This window comes from Haemorhous mexicanus, chromosome Z (genome assembly GCF_027477595.1).
Source record: "Haemorhous mexicanus isolate bHaeMex1 chromosome Z, bHaeMex1.pri, whole genome shotgun sequence".
NCBI classification, from domain to species: Eukaryota; Metazoa; Chordata; class Aves; order Passeriformes; family Fringillidae; genus Haemorhous; species Haemorhous mexicanus.
In genome coordinates, this window is record NC_082381.1 from 841,556 (window position 1) to 859,836 (window position 18,281).

The 18,281-nt window shown below is 37.6% G+C and overlaps 1 protein-coding gene across 1 annotated transcript in view; it reads right to left on the reverse strand.

The window, feature by feature from the left end:
- Positions 1-18,281, reverse strand: part of MCTP1 (multiple C2 and transmembrane domain containing 1) — a 210,836-nt gene that overhangs the window by 156,155 nt on the left and 36,400 nt on the right. Inside the window, exon 2 of the mRNA XM_059836614.1 lies at positions 878-992. Coding sequence (XP_059692597.1) covers positions 878-992 — 115 coding nt within the window. The remainder of the gene's footprint in view (positions 1-877; positions 993-18,281) is intronic.

An 18,281-nucleotide genomic window follows, 5' to 3' on the forward strand; every position in this document is an offset into this window, starting at 1 on the left:
GAATGCAGGGGGAAACACTGTCACCAAGGATGAGAAAAAGACTGAGGTACTTAATGCCTTCTTTGCCTTAGTCTGTAACAGTAAGACCAGTAATTCTCAGGGAAACCAGCCCTTGAGCGGTAGACAGGGGTGGGGAACAGAATAAACATACTGTAATGAAAGAGGAATTAATAACTTGTGAAGTCATTTGGACAGTCACAAGACTATGGGACCAGATGGGATTTACCCAGGAGTACCAAGGGAGCTGGTGGAAGTGCTCGCCAAGCTGCCCTCTATCATTTATTTATCATCAGGTCCCAGATGACTGGGAATTAGCCAACCTGCTGCCCATTCATAAAAAGGGCTGGAAAGTGGATCCAGGGAACTACAGGGCTGTCAGCCTGGCCTTAGTACCTTGGCAAGTTATGGAGCAGATTCTCTTGAGTGTGATCATACAGCACATACAGGACAATCAAGGGATCAGGCCCAGCCAACTGTGGTTTAAGAAAGGCAGGTTCTGTTTGACCAACCTGATCTCATTTCATGACCAAGTGACCTGCCTGGTGGATGATGGAAAGGCTGTGAATGATGGCAAGGTTTAGTACCTGGTGGATGATGGAAAGGTTGTGTACCTGGACTTCAGCAAAGCCTTTGTTGCTGTCTCCCACAGCACTCTCCTGGAGAATCTGGCAGCCCATGGTTTAGGCAGGTGCCCTCCTCACAGGGTTAAGAACTGTCTGGATGGCTGGGCCATGTGACTGCATGCTGTCACATCCAGCCGGTGGCCAGCCACTAGTTATTCTCCCCAGGGCATATTAATTTTAATACCCACATATAAATTTACCCAATGACCATGCAACTTCCCAATTATTAAGGCAGTGTTCATCAGCTCACTTACCTCCACGATCCCGCGCAGCTAGATTCTGTCCTCTTCTTAGAGTAACATCCAACTGGTACATTCCAGGGTCCCCAGGGGGGAAATCTGCATTACTAGTTCCAAATGAATTTGTTCTCTGGAGATGAAAAAAAAAAAAAAGCAATAGTTAATGTTACTAAAAGTTTCATGTAAGGGATATGTATTTAACATCATCCTACCGAACTAAGAAAATGCCACATCCCACTCCCCCACCTCAGAGCTACCACCCAACATCAAGGAATCTGCCCCTTGATGTTGGGTGGTAGCTCAGTATGACAGTTTCAACAGTAAGACAATTACCAAGATTCCTTTAAAAACAAAACAAAACAAAACAAAACCCACAAACGAACAAAAAACCACAAACAAAAAAATAACAAAAAACCCAAAACAAACAAAACAACAAACTGGCTGAAAAATAATTCTTTGATACAAAAGGGTTGGAAATTGATAGTGTTTAAGATCCCTTTCAACCCAAATTACTTGAGGATTTTAAGAATTACACTTAAAATTACATTCATTTCTAGTTCTGGACCACTAAAGCAAAATAAGTAATAAAACACAAAGGTAGACCTTATAGTATTATCTGGACTAGTCATTACCAGTATCCTCAAATCATGTGTTGATTCAATAGTTATAACGTATGCATTCAATAAACATACATAAATTAAGATTTTGTGCTCTACTGCAGTACTTTGCAAGCTATGTGGGTTTTTTTCACAGAATTTTGGGGTAAGTTGTGGCAGGAAAATAATCATAAAGGCATTAAATGCATCTATAGTTCGGTATGCCAGGGCAAATATTCTTAGATTAGTTATTTGTATAAAATGTGTCCTAATAAAATACAATAAAGGAAGTCAGAATGAACTCCAGCCCTCTGGAGTGCATCAACAATAAACACATTTCTGTCCAAAAGACAAAGTAGAGTAATTATATTTCTTAATATACACAAGCTTTTGCAAAAAAGTTTTTAATACAGCTCTCTACGTAGGATCCAATTACAGCACCCACTTGGAACACCACATTTAATTTTAAGACTAGAAAAATTAAATCACTTATGCATTCACAGTACATACAAGAACTTCATCTGTTACACACTTTGAACACTGTATTCACATATGCTCACGCTAGGAGCTAAATTTTTTAAGAGTAGTGCTATTACTATTTTATTATGTGATTTTGGGTCCTCTGCAAGAAAAAAAAAATTGCATGATGGAAATATCTCAGAACATGTAGCAAGTGCTATACTATTTCAACAAGAAACTAATTTTATCTTTCTTCCTACTAGACCCTTTCTTCTTTGTCAAGTAATACTAAAGCTAAAGCATGGAGGAAGAAATGAAATAAAGGCATCTCAATATCTGGTTTATTCTTGTTATTTCAGCGTTATAACTTCAACCCCTAGCATACTAACCTTTGCTGCCACCCATAAAATGATGGCCAAAATGCACACTGGCATGCACACTGGTTCCACAGTAGCGAAAGAGGGACAAAGAATGTCTGGCAGCAAAAAAAATAAAAAGCTAACAGAAGAGTTTCCATCAAGTTGCTTCTCTATCCATCTGCCTCCATATCCTGATTTTGGAACAAGAGTTTGCTGACATTTATTGATTTAAATCTAATATAAAATTTTACTTCTGCAGCACTACTTGCAGAGCCTAAGACAGTACATCAAAAGTACAGCAAAAAAGAAAATAAAACCAAGTTCTCCATTTCTCCACTAAGATTACAAACTTATTTTTCAAGAGAGAAACCACAGCTTCCTTGCCAGTTCTGCTACACATTGCTCTCTCCACCTTTCTCCCATGTCATTATCCTCCCCTGTTTTATCACAAATTAAAAACTTTCTTATGTTCCCTTCTGTGAAAAGCAACTACTGCAATCATGCCAAATCCTTCTGGGTTTATCAGCTGTTTCTTACAAACACAATGGGTCACCTACAAACAACGAATTGCTAGCACAGGGATTTAGACTCTAAGTTTTTCAAGGACTGAAGGAAGCAATTTTCTTACTTTTACCCTTCTTTTCATCCTAGGAATATATTGCCTCAACCTGTTTCTAGGGGGTTGCGTAACAGTTTTTTTAATGAAACCATTTAACCATTTACAGCAATTCCAGTCCCAGAAGAAATTAATGCTAATTACTGGGTGAACACTTTCTTTTATCAAGAAGCAGACAAACCAGTCAGTGTGCAAGTACCCACCACCATCTCTAAGGATCATACACATGTGCAAAGATATAACCTCCCCCAAAGGAACAGGACACTAGATTGTACTGATGAAATTGGAACTTCTGCTGGAAATCCTGGAAATCACACACAATGCACTCAAACACTTCATATGTAAATCATCCTTGGCTGATACCAAAGGGAACAGGATGTTATTGGATATGTGGGAATAAAACTCATAAAGTGTTGCCCCCAGGCTGGAAAGGCATTTGTACTTTCGAAGCCTTAGTCCCTAACATCATAATTGATAAAGACCAGGTGGCCTCAGGACTATGGATAAGAAGCTATTTGGAGTGTACAAAATGCACATTAAATGCTGTAACTGAGCAACCAACTAAATTTTATAGCTTTGTATAGTGGTTTTTAGCCTACCTAGGAGTAAGTGAATTAGAAAAGACAATAGTGGACTTTTCTGCTTCCATAAAATATATAGAGAAAACCATACAATAGATGTCATTACTGCATTGCAGAAAGAAGTTAAGAGCTTGTCACATGTCACTTTACGAAAACAAATGGCACTAGATCTTCTCTAGGCATCACAAGAAGTATGCACTGTCATTAACAACAGTTGCTCTGTACATATTGATCAAAATGGTAGAGTGCCTACAGATGTCCAGGAAATCTGGTAACAAACACAAATTTGACAATGCACAGCTCAAGATGGGGGCGATCTGAAGCTCTTGGGGATCTGAAGAAATCTGGATCAAACTTACTTCATAGTTACCCAGCTGGACTTTAAAATATGTTTGTAATTGTCACCATAATTATTGCTCTGTGTGTTTTAGTTTGCATTGTGATTCAGCTGTTGTAAAGTCTTACACCATAAAATGAAATATATAGATATTAGACCAGCTCCCTTAAGGAATTTAGTTTCAAGAGAAGGGGAGACTTGATAAGAACTGTGGAACAGAACAGCATTTTACTCTCATAAGTACACCCAAACAGAACAGCACAACATTGGAGAAATAGATTAAGGATATAACTTAGGCAAACAGGAATTGTGCAAAATGCAAGCAGGATGCCAGCTCAGCTCTGCAAGGCTGACAAAGCAGAAGTTATACAAACAACAATATTGTGCTAATTCAAAAGCTGGGATTGAGGAAAAGCCACTTAAAAAAAAAGGACACCAGACATTGAAGACCACCAAAGAAGACCTGAGAAGAAACATATAAGGACTTTGGGAAGGGCTGCGACTATGTAAAATACAGTAATACATATACACTAGGTAATCAGGGATAGGTGATGAATATGTAATCATTGTTTATTATAAAAGCTCTGTTTACCTGACATTCAGGGCACTTGATTGCAGGAAGGATCCTCTGAATGACCAGCAAAATGCTGGTTACTGAGAGATTGAACGCCTGATTTCTAATACTCAAAACTGTGTTAGAAGAACTTATGTTTCTATCTGGCCAATTTTGGTACCAAGAATGAGCCACTTTACCCTGGCCAAACACTGGAATATGTTGCCCAGGGAGTGTCTCTGAGGACAGCTGAAAACTGGTCTGACACTGTCCTGAGCAATCTTGCTCAGAGTGAGATGTTTGATTGATCTGTCTCCAGAAGTCCCTGCAAACCTCATCCATCCTGTGATTTTTTATTGATTTGAAATGTCATAGTAAATAAAGTATATGCTGACCTTAGCTACCTTTCCTCAATGCATTGTTTTGCCTTCTACTTCTGGTTGCCCTCATATGGCAGGGCAGCAGTTGGCATTCAGAACTACCATCCTCTCCACCCCTTAAGAGAAGAGTATGTCCAAGACACCAAGATGCACATAAATACTGAATTTTTCAAAATAAGCTTATATATATGCTTTGCATATATGCTGGCATGCTCATAAAAGTTGTAATCATTCCCTGGGCATTTCAGTCTTTCACTGTGAAGCAACCCATTACTTTCAAAGGCACATCAAGCCATACTGTGTATGACTCAACAAACACGAAGCCTCTTTCCACATGCACTTGTAGAAAGCAAGTTGCCTGCACTCTCAAAAATCACAAATATGATCTTTTTCAAAAATGAAAAGAGCATAATAAATTCAAGTCATCATGAAACAAATTAGATCTTACTTTCAGAAGAATTATTGCAGAATTGCTCAGTTTCCAAGACAAGGAAAAAGACTGAGCAGTTCTGTGCCATTTTGGTTTTAAGAAGATTACCGGAACTTACATGACTTGTCTGAGTACATTTTTGCAAGTACACATGCACTTGCACTCACAAATACATGATGCATGCACAAAGTAAAAGGGGAAATAGAAGCAGGGTCTAAGGAAATGAAAATAACACTGAAAATACAAAAATTTCTTATTTTTTTCTGATCAAAATCAGGCCCTAAATTTCCAAAATTATTGACTTGTTAAGCACTAAAATCATTCCCACATTTCCTTTTTCCTGTTTTTCCCAAAGACTAAGTCTCAGACAGATGCAGCAGTATTCCAGTTTCTGGCAGCTAGCATTTCTGTCACCTCTAGAAAAATTTGCACTATCACACAAAAGAATTCTCTCACTTGCCTGAAGAGTGCAGAATTACACAGCAAATGATGTCAAACACAGCAGATGAAAGAGAATTCAATTAGGAACCAGAGAGAGGTGTCACATCCAAATCAAAGATGATCTGTTTACAGATTACAATATACGAAAAATACCTGAAGTCAACAAAAATGCCATATACATCATTCCCTTGAAAAAATAATCTCCAATCATTGTATTTAAACTTAAATCATCCATGTTTTCTTTGCAGAAAACAATACTAGTGTACTCCTATCTCAATTTTCCATATTATTAATCCCAATTATTTCTATAAATACAAATAAACATATTCTACATAATTTGGGTTATCCAGAATTAGTTTTTTATTTAAATTATATGACAAAGCTATCTTTTACATTTTAGGAAGTATATCAGAACATGGCACTTGTATTATTTTGAATTAATTTTAAAGTAAATATAACAATAGTATCACTATCAGTAAAACAACACTAAACTGCTTCTAAGATTAACTTCTAGTTCACTAGTGCTTTGTGTCTCACAAAGATATCTGCAAATCTGAGCCTTCTGAGCTGGCAACTGCTCAGCAATACTGCTCACCTCCAGGTGGTAACAACAGCACTGCACAAATACCATTTCATTACTGCTGCAAACAGCAGCTACTCAGAATGAAAGTAACATAAATCTTGCTTCAATTTAGCTTGAAACTTGAATATGGAAAGTGAAATGTCTTTCCTTAACATCTCCATGTATGACCTTTTGCAGTCATTTCAGCTTTATGGATTCAGAAAACACACAGCAGACTACAGCGAAATGAATAACACTTCTTTCAGTAGTTCATATTTTAAACATTTAAATAACTGATTTAATAAGCATCACTAATGACTGCAATGAAACACCAAGTCTTCCCTCAAGAGCATCTTGCTGGAAATAAGAAGGATTTGGTAGAACTGATTATCTCATAGCACATAGCACTAAACTTGCACACCAGCCTTGGTCAATCTTACACCTTTTTTGTAATTTTATCTGTGTTTTTAATTTCAAAATGGTGGAGTTAAATATCCTTCTGGCATTCACTTCAAAGCTAAAAAAAGATAGTAATATAGTAATAATATTTTTTTTTTATATCACTCCTAAAGAAAAAAGAATATATATCGGAATCACTCTCCTCAGGAAGAAACAATGGTTTTGGAAGCTTTTGTGGCTTCACATACCAGATAGTGCCCACACCCATCTCATTTAATCCCTCTAGGCCTCATTTTTGACCACTGGAAGCAGCATGGTAATTCTCCCTTACTTTGCAGATGAAAGGCAGAGCACTCAAATTATTGCTATGAGTGAGTTCACAAAAGTACTAGCATATTTTCTATCTCCCTGACTGCAGCTCTGGAAAACAATTAATGTCTTTTTAAGTATCATATACATTGCTGTTCTCATTTGAAGGCATTTTCAAAGAGCCTCACTATTTTCCACAGAGAAAAAGCACAGGTGTTTGTTTGGAGAACAAAGATATCCCCCTTTTGAATAATGCTTCCTTAACTCCCCATCATCCAGTCAGTTCCAGCCATAATTCTCCTGGGCCCTCATTCTGAGAACCCATCCCAAAGCCATTCATTACTTCTCTTCCATGACAGCAAAGGAGCAAAGCAAAAGAGTATGGACTGAGAAACACCATCCAGACTGATGCTGATGGATGCCTGGATAAAGGTGTATTATACCAAGAACTCCACACTACAGCATACACACCATGTTGACACTGCCCACAACAGCGAGTCTTTTGATTTCCTTCTCTTTAATTTTCATAATGTGCCTGTCTCCTTAGTTTCTAAAGACAAATGATGATGTATTGTTACACTAAAAAAAAATTTGTAAATTTGGTTATTTTTAAATCCTCCTACTATGGATAAGGGATCAGTTATTTGGAAGGTAAACCACATCTCACAGCACTTCACTATGAGAAACTAAACAGCACGTAATAAACATGTGACACTGAGAAAGTGTGCTCAAAATGTGCATTTTCTGCTTAAGTTCACACAATAAAAACCCTTTCTGCAGAATCCATATGCACATTTCAGGTAGATTACTTCACTTTTGAAACAATCACCTGAAAAAATTCATTACTTATACAAAGAAATAACAAACTGTGGTTAAATACACCTCAGTCTATTCATTTGAGTAAAGCATTGCATGTTCACCTGAAATATTGGAACAATTTATTTCAGTTGTTCCACTTACACACCTGCAGTGTTATTTTTCTTCAGAAAACTATTCTCATGAGTAGCATCCAGTTTCCTGGAGTTTGCTGCACCATTCAAATGAAAAATAGCAGCTACAAGAGTTTTGTAATGCTACTTCCTGACTTAACACGCTAAAATAATATGAAATTAACGAGATAGGTCTTGTTAGCATTGGTATGATAAGGGGAAAATAAGTTTTTGTAAATGAAAAGAAAGTAATTTTAACACTGCAATGTTTGATTAGGAGGATAGAAGCATACTACATTAAATATTAAAAATTTATGTGCTGTTATTTCTTTTAACTCAAGAACTCTGTTTAATGGGATAACATTTTTTTTTTAATTTCACAGAATGCAGAGACTATCACTGCTGGTGAACTACTCTTCTCATCACAGGCAAATTTAGCAGCACCAGGGCTGTTCTCTGTGCAGCAGAGCAATTTTTCAGGCTACAGGTAGAAAATGCCACCAGACCAGTCCTCCTTCCTTCCTTCATTTCATTGCCAAGAGACGGACTTGGCAAGAAAAGCCATTAGTGACAACAGTTAACTAGAAATAATGGCACCAAAACTATGTCACATCTCTGAAATAATTGAGGTGAGTTAACTTACTAAAGCAAATTTCCCTATACCTTGATCAATGCCTCTGGTTCTTCTCTGCCTAATGACAGCATACTTAATTCTCTTATAAATAGTTTTAATGCAAAAACTGACCTTGGTTGTTCAATAAATGTGACTGGTTTAGATACTGACCTGTTTACTATGTGGTTTAGACTGTATTGTGTTTAAGACTCCACCATTAAGACAGTGCTTTAAACTTTTGAGGAGAACTGGTATGTAGTATTTCATAAATTAGTAAGTTTTGTCAACTTGAAATGTCAACTTACATATAATTTTTTTGTTTTTTAATCTAGCAAAAATAGCATTTATAGCTACTCAATACTGGAGGAACAATTTCAAAACTTAAAAAACTGAAATTGTCCTGTCCTATTTTTAATTCTATTTTTAATTCTATTTTTAATTCTATTATTTTTTCCTGTGACCAGTATAAATGTACTAAACTCTGAAGAGTCATCCTGGAATCACATCTGACATTTGTCACACTATGAGAAAGTGAAGCTAACAGCAATTGTATGCCTCCACTGCTTGCAGAAAGGGAGCAGATAAATAGAACCTATAGAAAAAGCTGTCTCCACAGCAAATTTCTGCTTTCATTCAGATGGAAATGTAGTTCCTATCATTTCCACCAGACATAATCTTTTCACAGCTTCATGTAACTTAATGTGTGAGCAGTTTGCAAAGGAGACAAGGGGGTAACACAACAGCACATTCCTCCTGAAGACAAAATTTTTGCTTAAACTCAAAAATATGTATCCTACACCAAAATTCACCTTGCAAGCAGATGCACTCTAAAAAGAGTCACCATGTCCCAGGTTACTCAAAATGAAAGCATCTTTTCCATGAAAAGAGCACCTGTTCCTTTAAAGCACCGCTGAATTATGCAAATACAAAATGCATTTTGATACATTTAAAACTTCAGTCCAAACAGGGCAGTGATAAAAGTTAGTGGAGTGCTACTTATTTATTATATTTTTAAGATTACATTTACTTACCCTCAATTAGGAATTTGGTCTCATTGCTCATGCACAGTGGAAGATGATAGAGTATTTATTCTCAACTCCTGGAATTATTCCTCCAGCCCCTCCTGCATTACATACATTTAAACCCATTCTAGAGCTTCATTACAAAATCAGTTCCATTCATATCTGTGAGACAACCAAATAGATCTTTCAGTGATTTTGGTTACACTGCTACCTTGCTGTATAAACCAGGCAATCTGCTCAGTATGCTTACAGCCAATGCAATACCATGCAAAAACCCCCAGCCAGCCATGAACACCCTGGTTTCAAAATCAGGAGCTCAGAACTCAGCACAGATTAACAACTCATGCTAACACACATACAAAAGCCTCTCAGGCCTAAAAATGTAATTTTTTTACATTGCCCTTTGATGATCTCTAGAACTCTACGGTACACGTAAATGGGAGGACAATACTGCATTTTTTTACATTCCCCATTAAGACATTCTTGAGACTCTCAGTTATCATGCAAACTTGGTTAATACCTCTTTTCAAATCTTTACAAAAACGGGATAAGGCAACCTCATCATGTGAAAGATCTGGCAACATTTCTGGTGGAATTCACATGCCATTTCCTTGGGGATTTTTGTTCCTGTCCTCTGGATTGGAATACTTACAACACACTATTTTTCTTCTCATTTCCTTTGGGCAGATCTCTTCTGCGTATTTCTTCTCCCTACTCTAATATGTCTCATGTTATAAAAATTCTTGGCAGAAGAAATCTATTTTGATAGCAGCATGCCAGACATGCTACTGCAGCTCTTTAGATTTACTTCAGCCATTCTATAGAAATCACAGCTTTCTTCCTGTAATTGAAGAGCTAACCTTTTGCAAGTGGATTTGACAGTCAGACACCTAGGTTTTCCTCTGGCAGCACAAGTCACAGGATTTTGCCCTGAAGACATGGAAAAGTCAGTCTGCCCTTTAGTACCACAAGTGGAAACCACAGCTAACAGGCATCAACACAAACTCAGATTAAGAACTTACTCTTTCCATAATAAGAAGCACATATTTTATTTGAAATCTCTGTCTCTGTTCCTGTCACCTACAACATACATCTCTTAGCTCAGTTGAATAAAATACCTAGAGATAACACAGTAAAAAGCTGTTGAAATGTTTATGAAAATGGTACTCCTGGTAAAGAATAAACCCTAATAAAAGCACTATATAGAATTTCTTGATTTTATTATATGGTCCCAAATGAGATTTCATCTTACTAGAAATTCTAGTTCTATAAACACAATCTTGAACACCACTGATTCTCATTTTTAAAACTCACAAATTTGAAATGTATCAATAAATACTTTGTAACCCTGCTGCAACTCCCAGTAATGCATGAGGATGAGGTTCAAGTCAGTGCAGAAAATCAGAGGAGGCAAACTTGAGTAAAACATATGTACACTTCAGATGGTTTCCTCTTCCTAACTGTCAAAGTCTTTGTTAACTAAGGACCCATTGAAGATATCACAGAAGAGGATTTTGCACAAGGCCTTACATTTTACCTGATCTGAAAAACAATCAAGGATTTTGAAATAGGTATGTACGTGAGAGACTATCCACTCACAGTTACATACTTAGGTACTAAGGGAGCTACTGTTAAGGAACACATCTGGCGTAGGTAGCTCAATTTGTAAGCAGCAGACAGAGATGCAGGCTGAGCTCCAGATGAGAGTCCAGAGAGACAAGAAGCCATGAACTGCCAACCTTCTGCGTAACAGAGGGCCCAAACACTGACGGTCAGGTGAATGGACACAGAGACACAGCAGGAGCTGAAAACTCACAGGCACCTGGACTGTGAATGTGAAAAAGCCCAGGGATTCCTTTGTTCACACTCCTCCAAGAGGCAACAACTCGAGACAATTCTGTCTAACTGTCAATAAATGGCTTTACAGAACTAGAGAAATGAGCATCTCCTATGGGAAACCTGGGGTCAAACCAACAAGGAAACCTGCTGTGACTGCATGTAAGTGGAGTGTATGGGGGGAGCCAGGCTCCACTTGGCTCACCAGACACCGGCGCAGCCTGTTGTGAAGGGGCCTCAGTCCCAGCAGCTGAAATCTCCAGCACGGGGAGTGTGACTGCCAGAGATTCTTGCGACTGGTCAGAGTGGGAAGTCTTCTTAACGGCGGTCATCTTACTAAGTGCAAGTGAACTTTAACAAAAATCTCTCTGAAGAACAGAAATATCTTGGCTAACATTTGCAGTGCCGATGCAATGTACTTGCTGAAGACATGAATTTGGTGTAAGCAGATTCCTGAGAACTAAGACTGGTGCACAATTCTTGTTTTAACCACCAAAAATGCATCAATTTACTACCTTCACAGGCACAACATGCAGTTTCTGTGTTTGTGCAGGTCTCTTATCCACTATTTAAAAATACTATTAATAAATATTACAGCTGAGGGTACATTTTAGATGCCAGCTAAAAGTGTTATGACAGATATTTGCCTATAACAGAATCCTAAATTAAGAGAGAAGTAAGAAGGCCCAGAGAGCAACAAAATAGGGGTCACTTCTCATACAAAAAATGCCATACTGAAAAAAGAGAAGTCTATGCTAAACTAAAATAGCTGGAATTAATACTAAAGCAACTAAAAGCAGAGGAGTTTGAGTAGGTTTATAGAATTGCCTACATCCTCTTGTTCACCACAGACACTGTTTATAAACTTTAATCAGTTCTGGAAACACAGTTCTTTCAACAAACACCTCAGACAGCAGAAATATCTCATTCACTGAAGGTGGACTTTCACGTCCCTTGCTTTATAAAGAGTTAAACTTTGACCCTTATTCTAAAGCTGTCTTCTTCAATACATTAAGGACATGACCACCATGAAAACATTTCAGTTAACCTTCATGACTCACCTTTCATACCCACAATAAAGAGGATGAAAGCAGGGACATAGCCACTAAACAAAAAGGGACAAAAAATTGTTAGAAGTAATACAAAATTCATAAAGATAGTTCCTCTAAATCAATCTGATACCAGATCTTCATCTTTGTATTAAAGTGCAACACTCCACGTAATTTTGAGTGCAATTTTGATCACAGAAGGCCATTATAGATAGCACTGTATTGCACAGAGGTAAGGAAGGAGACAGGTGAGGCTATTTCTTTGGATGCGGTAATTTATCTCTTTGGAAGGAAGTACAAGAGGTGTCCACTTCAGACACCGCATAGGTTTGTACATTCTAAGGACACCTGTCTGACATTCAGCTCTTCTGCCTGTGGAGCTGCAGGATGTTAAGTTTCTTATGAGGAAGATATTAACAATGACACGCTAATATTAACCAATGGGTTAATAGCAATTATTAAATGTCTTGCTACATTCACCTGTGTTATACAAAGTGCAAAAATGTGCCACACAGGATTGGTTTTTATGGTATCAGGCAGGTATTTCTTGAAGTCAATATAAACATTCTCTGGAGTTTTTAAGTGCTAAAGTGATTTTTGAAATCTATGAGTGCTGTTTAACTGTTTCAAAAACTATTTTAATTGTTTTTAAAAGCACCAGAATCAGAATTGTTAATCTTTCATCTATTACATTTCAAGTTTTAGGGACAGTGGGAACAATGTATATGCAAAAGCATAAAACTAATCCACCATTAAAATCTATTTTCTATTCAAAGTCTTACTCCTGAAGAAGGGAATGGGCATTTTCTAATTTTAGTAGCTTGCATACTATTTATTTTTAAAGAATTTCTCTATGATTGTCTATGGGTTTTTTTTTTTGTTTATTTGTTTGTTTTTCATTTGGGTGTAAGGGGTTCTGTGTGCTTGTTGTTTGGAGGGGGTTTTGTTGTGTTTATTTTGGTGTGGGGGGCTTGTGGGGGGAGGAAAGTGGCAGGGTATTAATTTCCATAATGATTTCTTTAAAATAGTCAGATGGCAGAATTTATTCTGAGCTCTGGAGAAAGACTGGACCCAAGAGGTTTCAATAACTGAACAGACTAAGAAAAGCTTTGATTTGCTACTACAGCTATTTCCCAGTCTGGGAACCTGAAGAGGAGCTCCTTTTTCTATTAATGAAAAATACATTTATGAAGAAGCTTTCCCCAGGCTTCTTCATAAATCTGTGCTGGATTTAGGACATCTTTATAAATACAAATATTGATGGCAGACTTCAGCAAATATCAACTAGATCAAATAGTTGCTTCAGTGTTTTTCAAAGCACGGTAATTGCAAAGCCCAGCATGCTTTCATTCACTGGAACACCACAGACTTTCCAGGAAGAGAAAGGAGATTGCAAATCCTCTTCATCTCCTCAGGCGATAAAAGCACCTTGGAAAAGGGTAATTTTAACATGCTGCATTTCAGACCACATTTCGACTTGTTCTTTTAGGTATGAAGGCATACAATTTGCATAAACAAAGTAAGAGGATAAAAACTCAGAAAGAAGACAGGTTTTTGCTTAAATGGGTCCAAAACTTATCACACTAGTAATTTTTAAGAAGTCTTTTAAACATGTAACTGCAAGTATTTGCATTTTTCTTGATGAGATCCTGGGTTTTATTTAGAAAGAAAACTTTCCTCCCTAACCTTCATGTCTCTTCATGCTCTAATTAGTCAACTAATTTAAAAAAAATACTTAGAATACATCAAAGGGCCAGCACAGGTAGTTTGTTTTGTGGTCACACCGCAAGCTTAAATTTGCACTTGCAAATAGAAGATTTTGCTTAAGAAATAGATGAAACAAAAACCAAGCAGAATTCTTGCTACAATTAGCAGTTATTACCAGACAAAATAAGTTACCTACAACGCACAGGAATTTCCTTTGGCTGAATTTAGGCCTTGCACACTAAAGTGCACTGCAGCCTGATGAGGGCCCTCCAAACCCTCCAGATCTGCCATCTGCCCTGGCGGGTACTTCCTCGCTGTTCCTACCACTGCTGTTCTTTGAAGTAAACACAAAAGCACAGACCTTCTCTCTTGCTCTGAAGACTGTGTCCTGCCTCTGCAACCCAACCCCAGCTACATCCCTACCCAAAATAACTGACAGTGTCAGAACTCACTGAGCCTTTGGCTTTCACAGAATCATTTGAAAAGTGCAGCATGTGACTGTGATGACAGGAACTGCCTTTCATAACACCATCACCAGCAAAGGAGACACCTTTGGCTCATCCACAGGGTCTGCACAAGGGACTCCAGTCCCACAGCTCTACCCCACAAATCCTGCCCTGAAGACCACCAGCACCAGCTCCTTCTGCAGCAGCTGTGCAGGGGAGAGAAAAAAGTTGCCCACGGCCTGGTCCCTTCTCTCTGTTTTTAGCTGTCTCCTCCAGCTTACTTTAAATTTCTGTTCTGGGAGAGGAGATTGGAAGTCAGGGCTATCTTCTGAAAGGCATACCACTCTGTCCTTGAGTAACAGCATCATGCCTTCGCGCTTGCACTATTTTCCCCCCCAGCCTTAAGCCTGTTCTGTTTAAAATGAGATTGTTTTAATTTAAACTGGCAAAAGATATTAAGAGGGAGAATGATATTATAGGGAAGATACAGATAGATAGACAAATAGATAGAGATAGTTCTTCTATATACAAAGACAGAGACACTCTCACTACTCCCAGTTACTCAGAGGGATGGAGCAACCACAGCTTCTATGGGCAGACTGTTCCAGTGCCTTACCACCCTCACAGTCAAGAACTTGTTCCTAGTATCTAATCTAAATGTACTCCTTGTCACTTTAAACCCCTTGTTCTATCACTTCATGCCCTTCCTAAAAGCACTCTTACAGTGTTTTTCAGTACGTAAATGCACCTGTCTTCATGCAATAGACTTCACAGAATAATGCAGCAGGATCAAGAATGTGAATTCAAGAACGTGACTAAATCAGTTACATCCTAAATGCATTTAACTTTGTCACAGAAGTAATTTGTGCCCACATGAAAACTGATACTCCTAAGAAACGTGAGAGAATAGCAGGTTTTTTCCTCAAAGAATGCAGAACAAGAAACCATCAGGTGCCAGAAACACTTCAAAGAATTGTGACTTCTTCAGCCAAATACACTAATGCATGCTGTGGACATATTTTGTAATTAAAAAAGAAATTGGAATGTGCTTCTTAAATTATGATTTTATTTTATTCTTTTGGTAAATAAATCTAATATGAAACATACTGGAACTACCAATATTTCATATAAGCTATACCAACTCACAGTAACAGTCAGTTACTAATGCTCCACTAATGTTAATTTGACCAAACCCACAGCAGTAAAACCATTTCTCTACTCCAAAAGGCATAAAAGGGGCACATTTGATTTCCTATAATTTTTTATTATTTAAAAATTAAAATTATTTCCCCCTTCCTGTTTCTATTCACACAAAAAGTAGTTTCTTTGGAGAGTTATTCCCAATGTATAAAGAAAAAACACAAGAAAAGTTCAACTGAAACTTAAATTCTTGTTTTACCTAAAGCTTATACTGGCCAGCCACGCAAAAGTCACCTGTCTTAGTATGACCAATAGCTGTTGAAATTCACAAGGAAAAACACACAGTAACAGTCCTGGCAGTCAAAACCAATATATGCACCTTGCAGTCAATACAAGCAGCACCTTGTAAAACCAGAGGCAACAGTTGTCTAAATGCTTTCCAAAGAATACACAATTCTAGACATCTAGATACAGCCATTAGTGAGACTAAAAAGAAAAATCAAGGAGGAGAGATTTTGTCTATATTCCAAATAACATTGCAATTTTCGTGGATGGGAAAGCTGACTTTATTTCAAAGTTATGGTGATGGGAAGGAAAGAGATGAAAATGCTTTGATGGACAGATGACAACAACAATAAGCAATCTTAATGACTCATTCCAGCCTTTCATTAGGGTAAAATGAAGTGGACAGTTTGGCATAGGTCTACATTTACTTCTGTTATGCTTTCAATATCCTTTCACTAATTGCTGCTCTACCTCAAGCCTTTCAGGCTGTCACTCACGAGGCTTACATTTTATAGCATAAAACTGGGCTAAAGAAGAAAAAGGTATCTCATAGCATCCATTATCACTCAGCTTGACAAAAAAAAGTTCCTATGGTTTTTTTTGCATTTGCAAAATGCCTATTCACACTTGACTGAACTTATAAAATTACAGTATAAATGTAGAATGGAATACCATTCTACAAAGATTTGTACAACTTTTTGGGTTTGTGGTTTGTTTTTTTTTTTTTACCCTGAACATTTTCTGGACATCCAGAAATCACTGCTTTTTCATAGTAGCAAAACAAAATTTTGCACTATCCATTAAAAATTTTAATACACATTGCAGTAATTTGTTCATTGCTTTCTGTAGTTTTCATTAAAGAGAGATGACTTTTATAGCCTAAGTGACTAAGCAGAGAAAGACTGTATATATAATGCACTTCAGAAATACAGTTTAAGAGATGCATCCATTTCCAGTGACCGTCAACTAATAAATAGGTTTGCATCACATCCAAAATAGTTCTGAAAGGCCAACAAGCCTCAGAGAACCAATCTGAATTGTCTGTATTAAGGCTACTTACACTACAGGAGAGGAATGGCAGGAAAGGTACAGCCAAAATCCAGAAAATTCACAGGAAACTGTTACGAGAAACAGGAGTCTTATATTGGCCATAGCAGTGCTAACAGGAAAGACACCAATTGGTTTACCAAATGCTACTCAACAAACTGCTTTTGCTTTCTATTCTTTCATCTGGAATACAATTAATGATCAATAGGAGATGTTAATGGGTAAGATTTTAGTTTGATCTTGTACCTCACAACATGAAGACTCACTTTAAAAAAGTAGGCTGGAGTCTATGAGATCTATCAGCCAAGGATTGAATTTTGACTTCATCTTCAAATATAAATACAGAAATAGTATCATGCAGGGAAAAACAAAGCATAGAGTGATTCTTTGCAAGGATTACTTATACTACTACTACTTTGGCACTTTCATTTTAACAGTAATATGTTGTTAACATTTCTTATTTCAAATAAATGCATACTTATCTGCACTCACACAGTTCCATGTAGTGTAACACATTTCCAGAAAAGCTGATGTATTTTTCCTGCTTCCTGTTATTATGTACATTCTAAACCATGCCAGCTTTGTGCCTTGATATTAGTATGTGTCACAATACCCCCTGTGTGGTAATTTTATTTGGATTTTTAAAATATTCCAACATTTCTAAGAAAGGGAAGAAGTCCATTTGGACAATCACTGTCCCTTAGATTTACAGTAACAGAAACACAACACTTACAGACGGAAAGTACACACAGTGGACAAATAAAGTACACTGAATTACTCCACAATTTTATTTTGTATGGATGAAAGCAGCTAACATACGAATAAACATCAACAGGCTTCCTAGAATATAGAGGTTATGGGGAATCTTAGTCCAGTGCAAATATTTTGCATCTCCTTTAAACGAATGCCCAGCTCTGCAGAAAGTTACATAACCAGATGCCTCAGTCTATGTGTGGAGAAAATTAGTCTACTTGACTAAATCTTGTTGTCCTAGGGTGACTGTTATCCCCATTCGTGTGTGTGTAATTTATGCTGGATATTACGTTCTGTGCCTTTAAGACTGGTGGAGTGAAGGTTTTGTTTTGGGCCTCTTATCAGCCACTCGGCGGGACATCCAGATAGCACCAGTGCATGTTGCTGCTTTTTTTGCTTCTTGCCCCTGCTTTTTGCTTCTGCTCTTGCTTCTGCTTCACTTCTGCTTTGCTTGCTCTTGCTTCCCCCCCCACCCCTTCATTAGTTAATTGAGCTAAACAGTCCAAATTCCTTTCTGGACTGTTCCCCCCACCCTGTTGGACCTGCTGACTGCTCCGGACTGGGATTTGG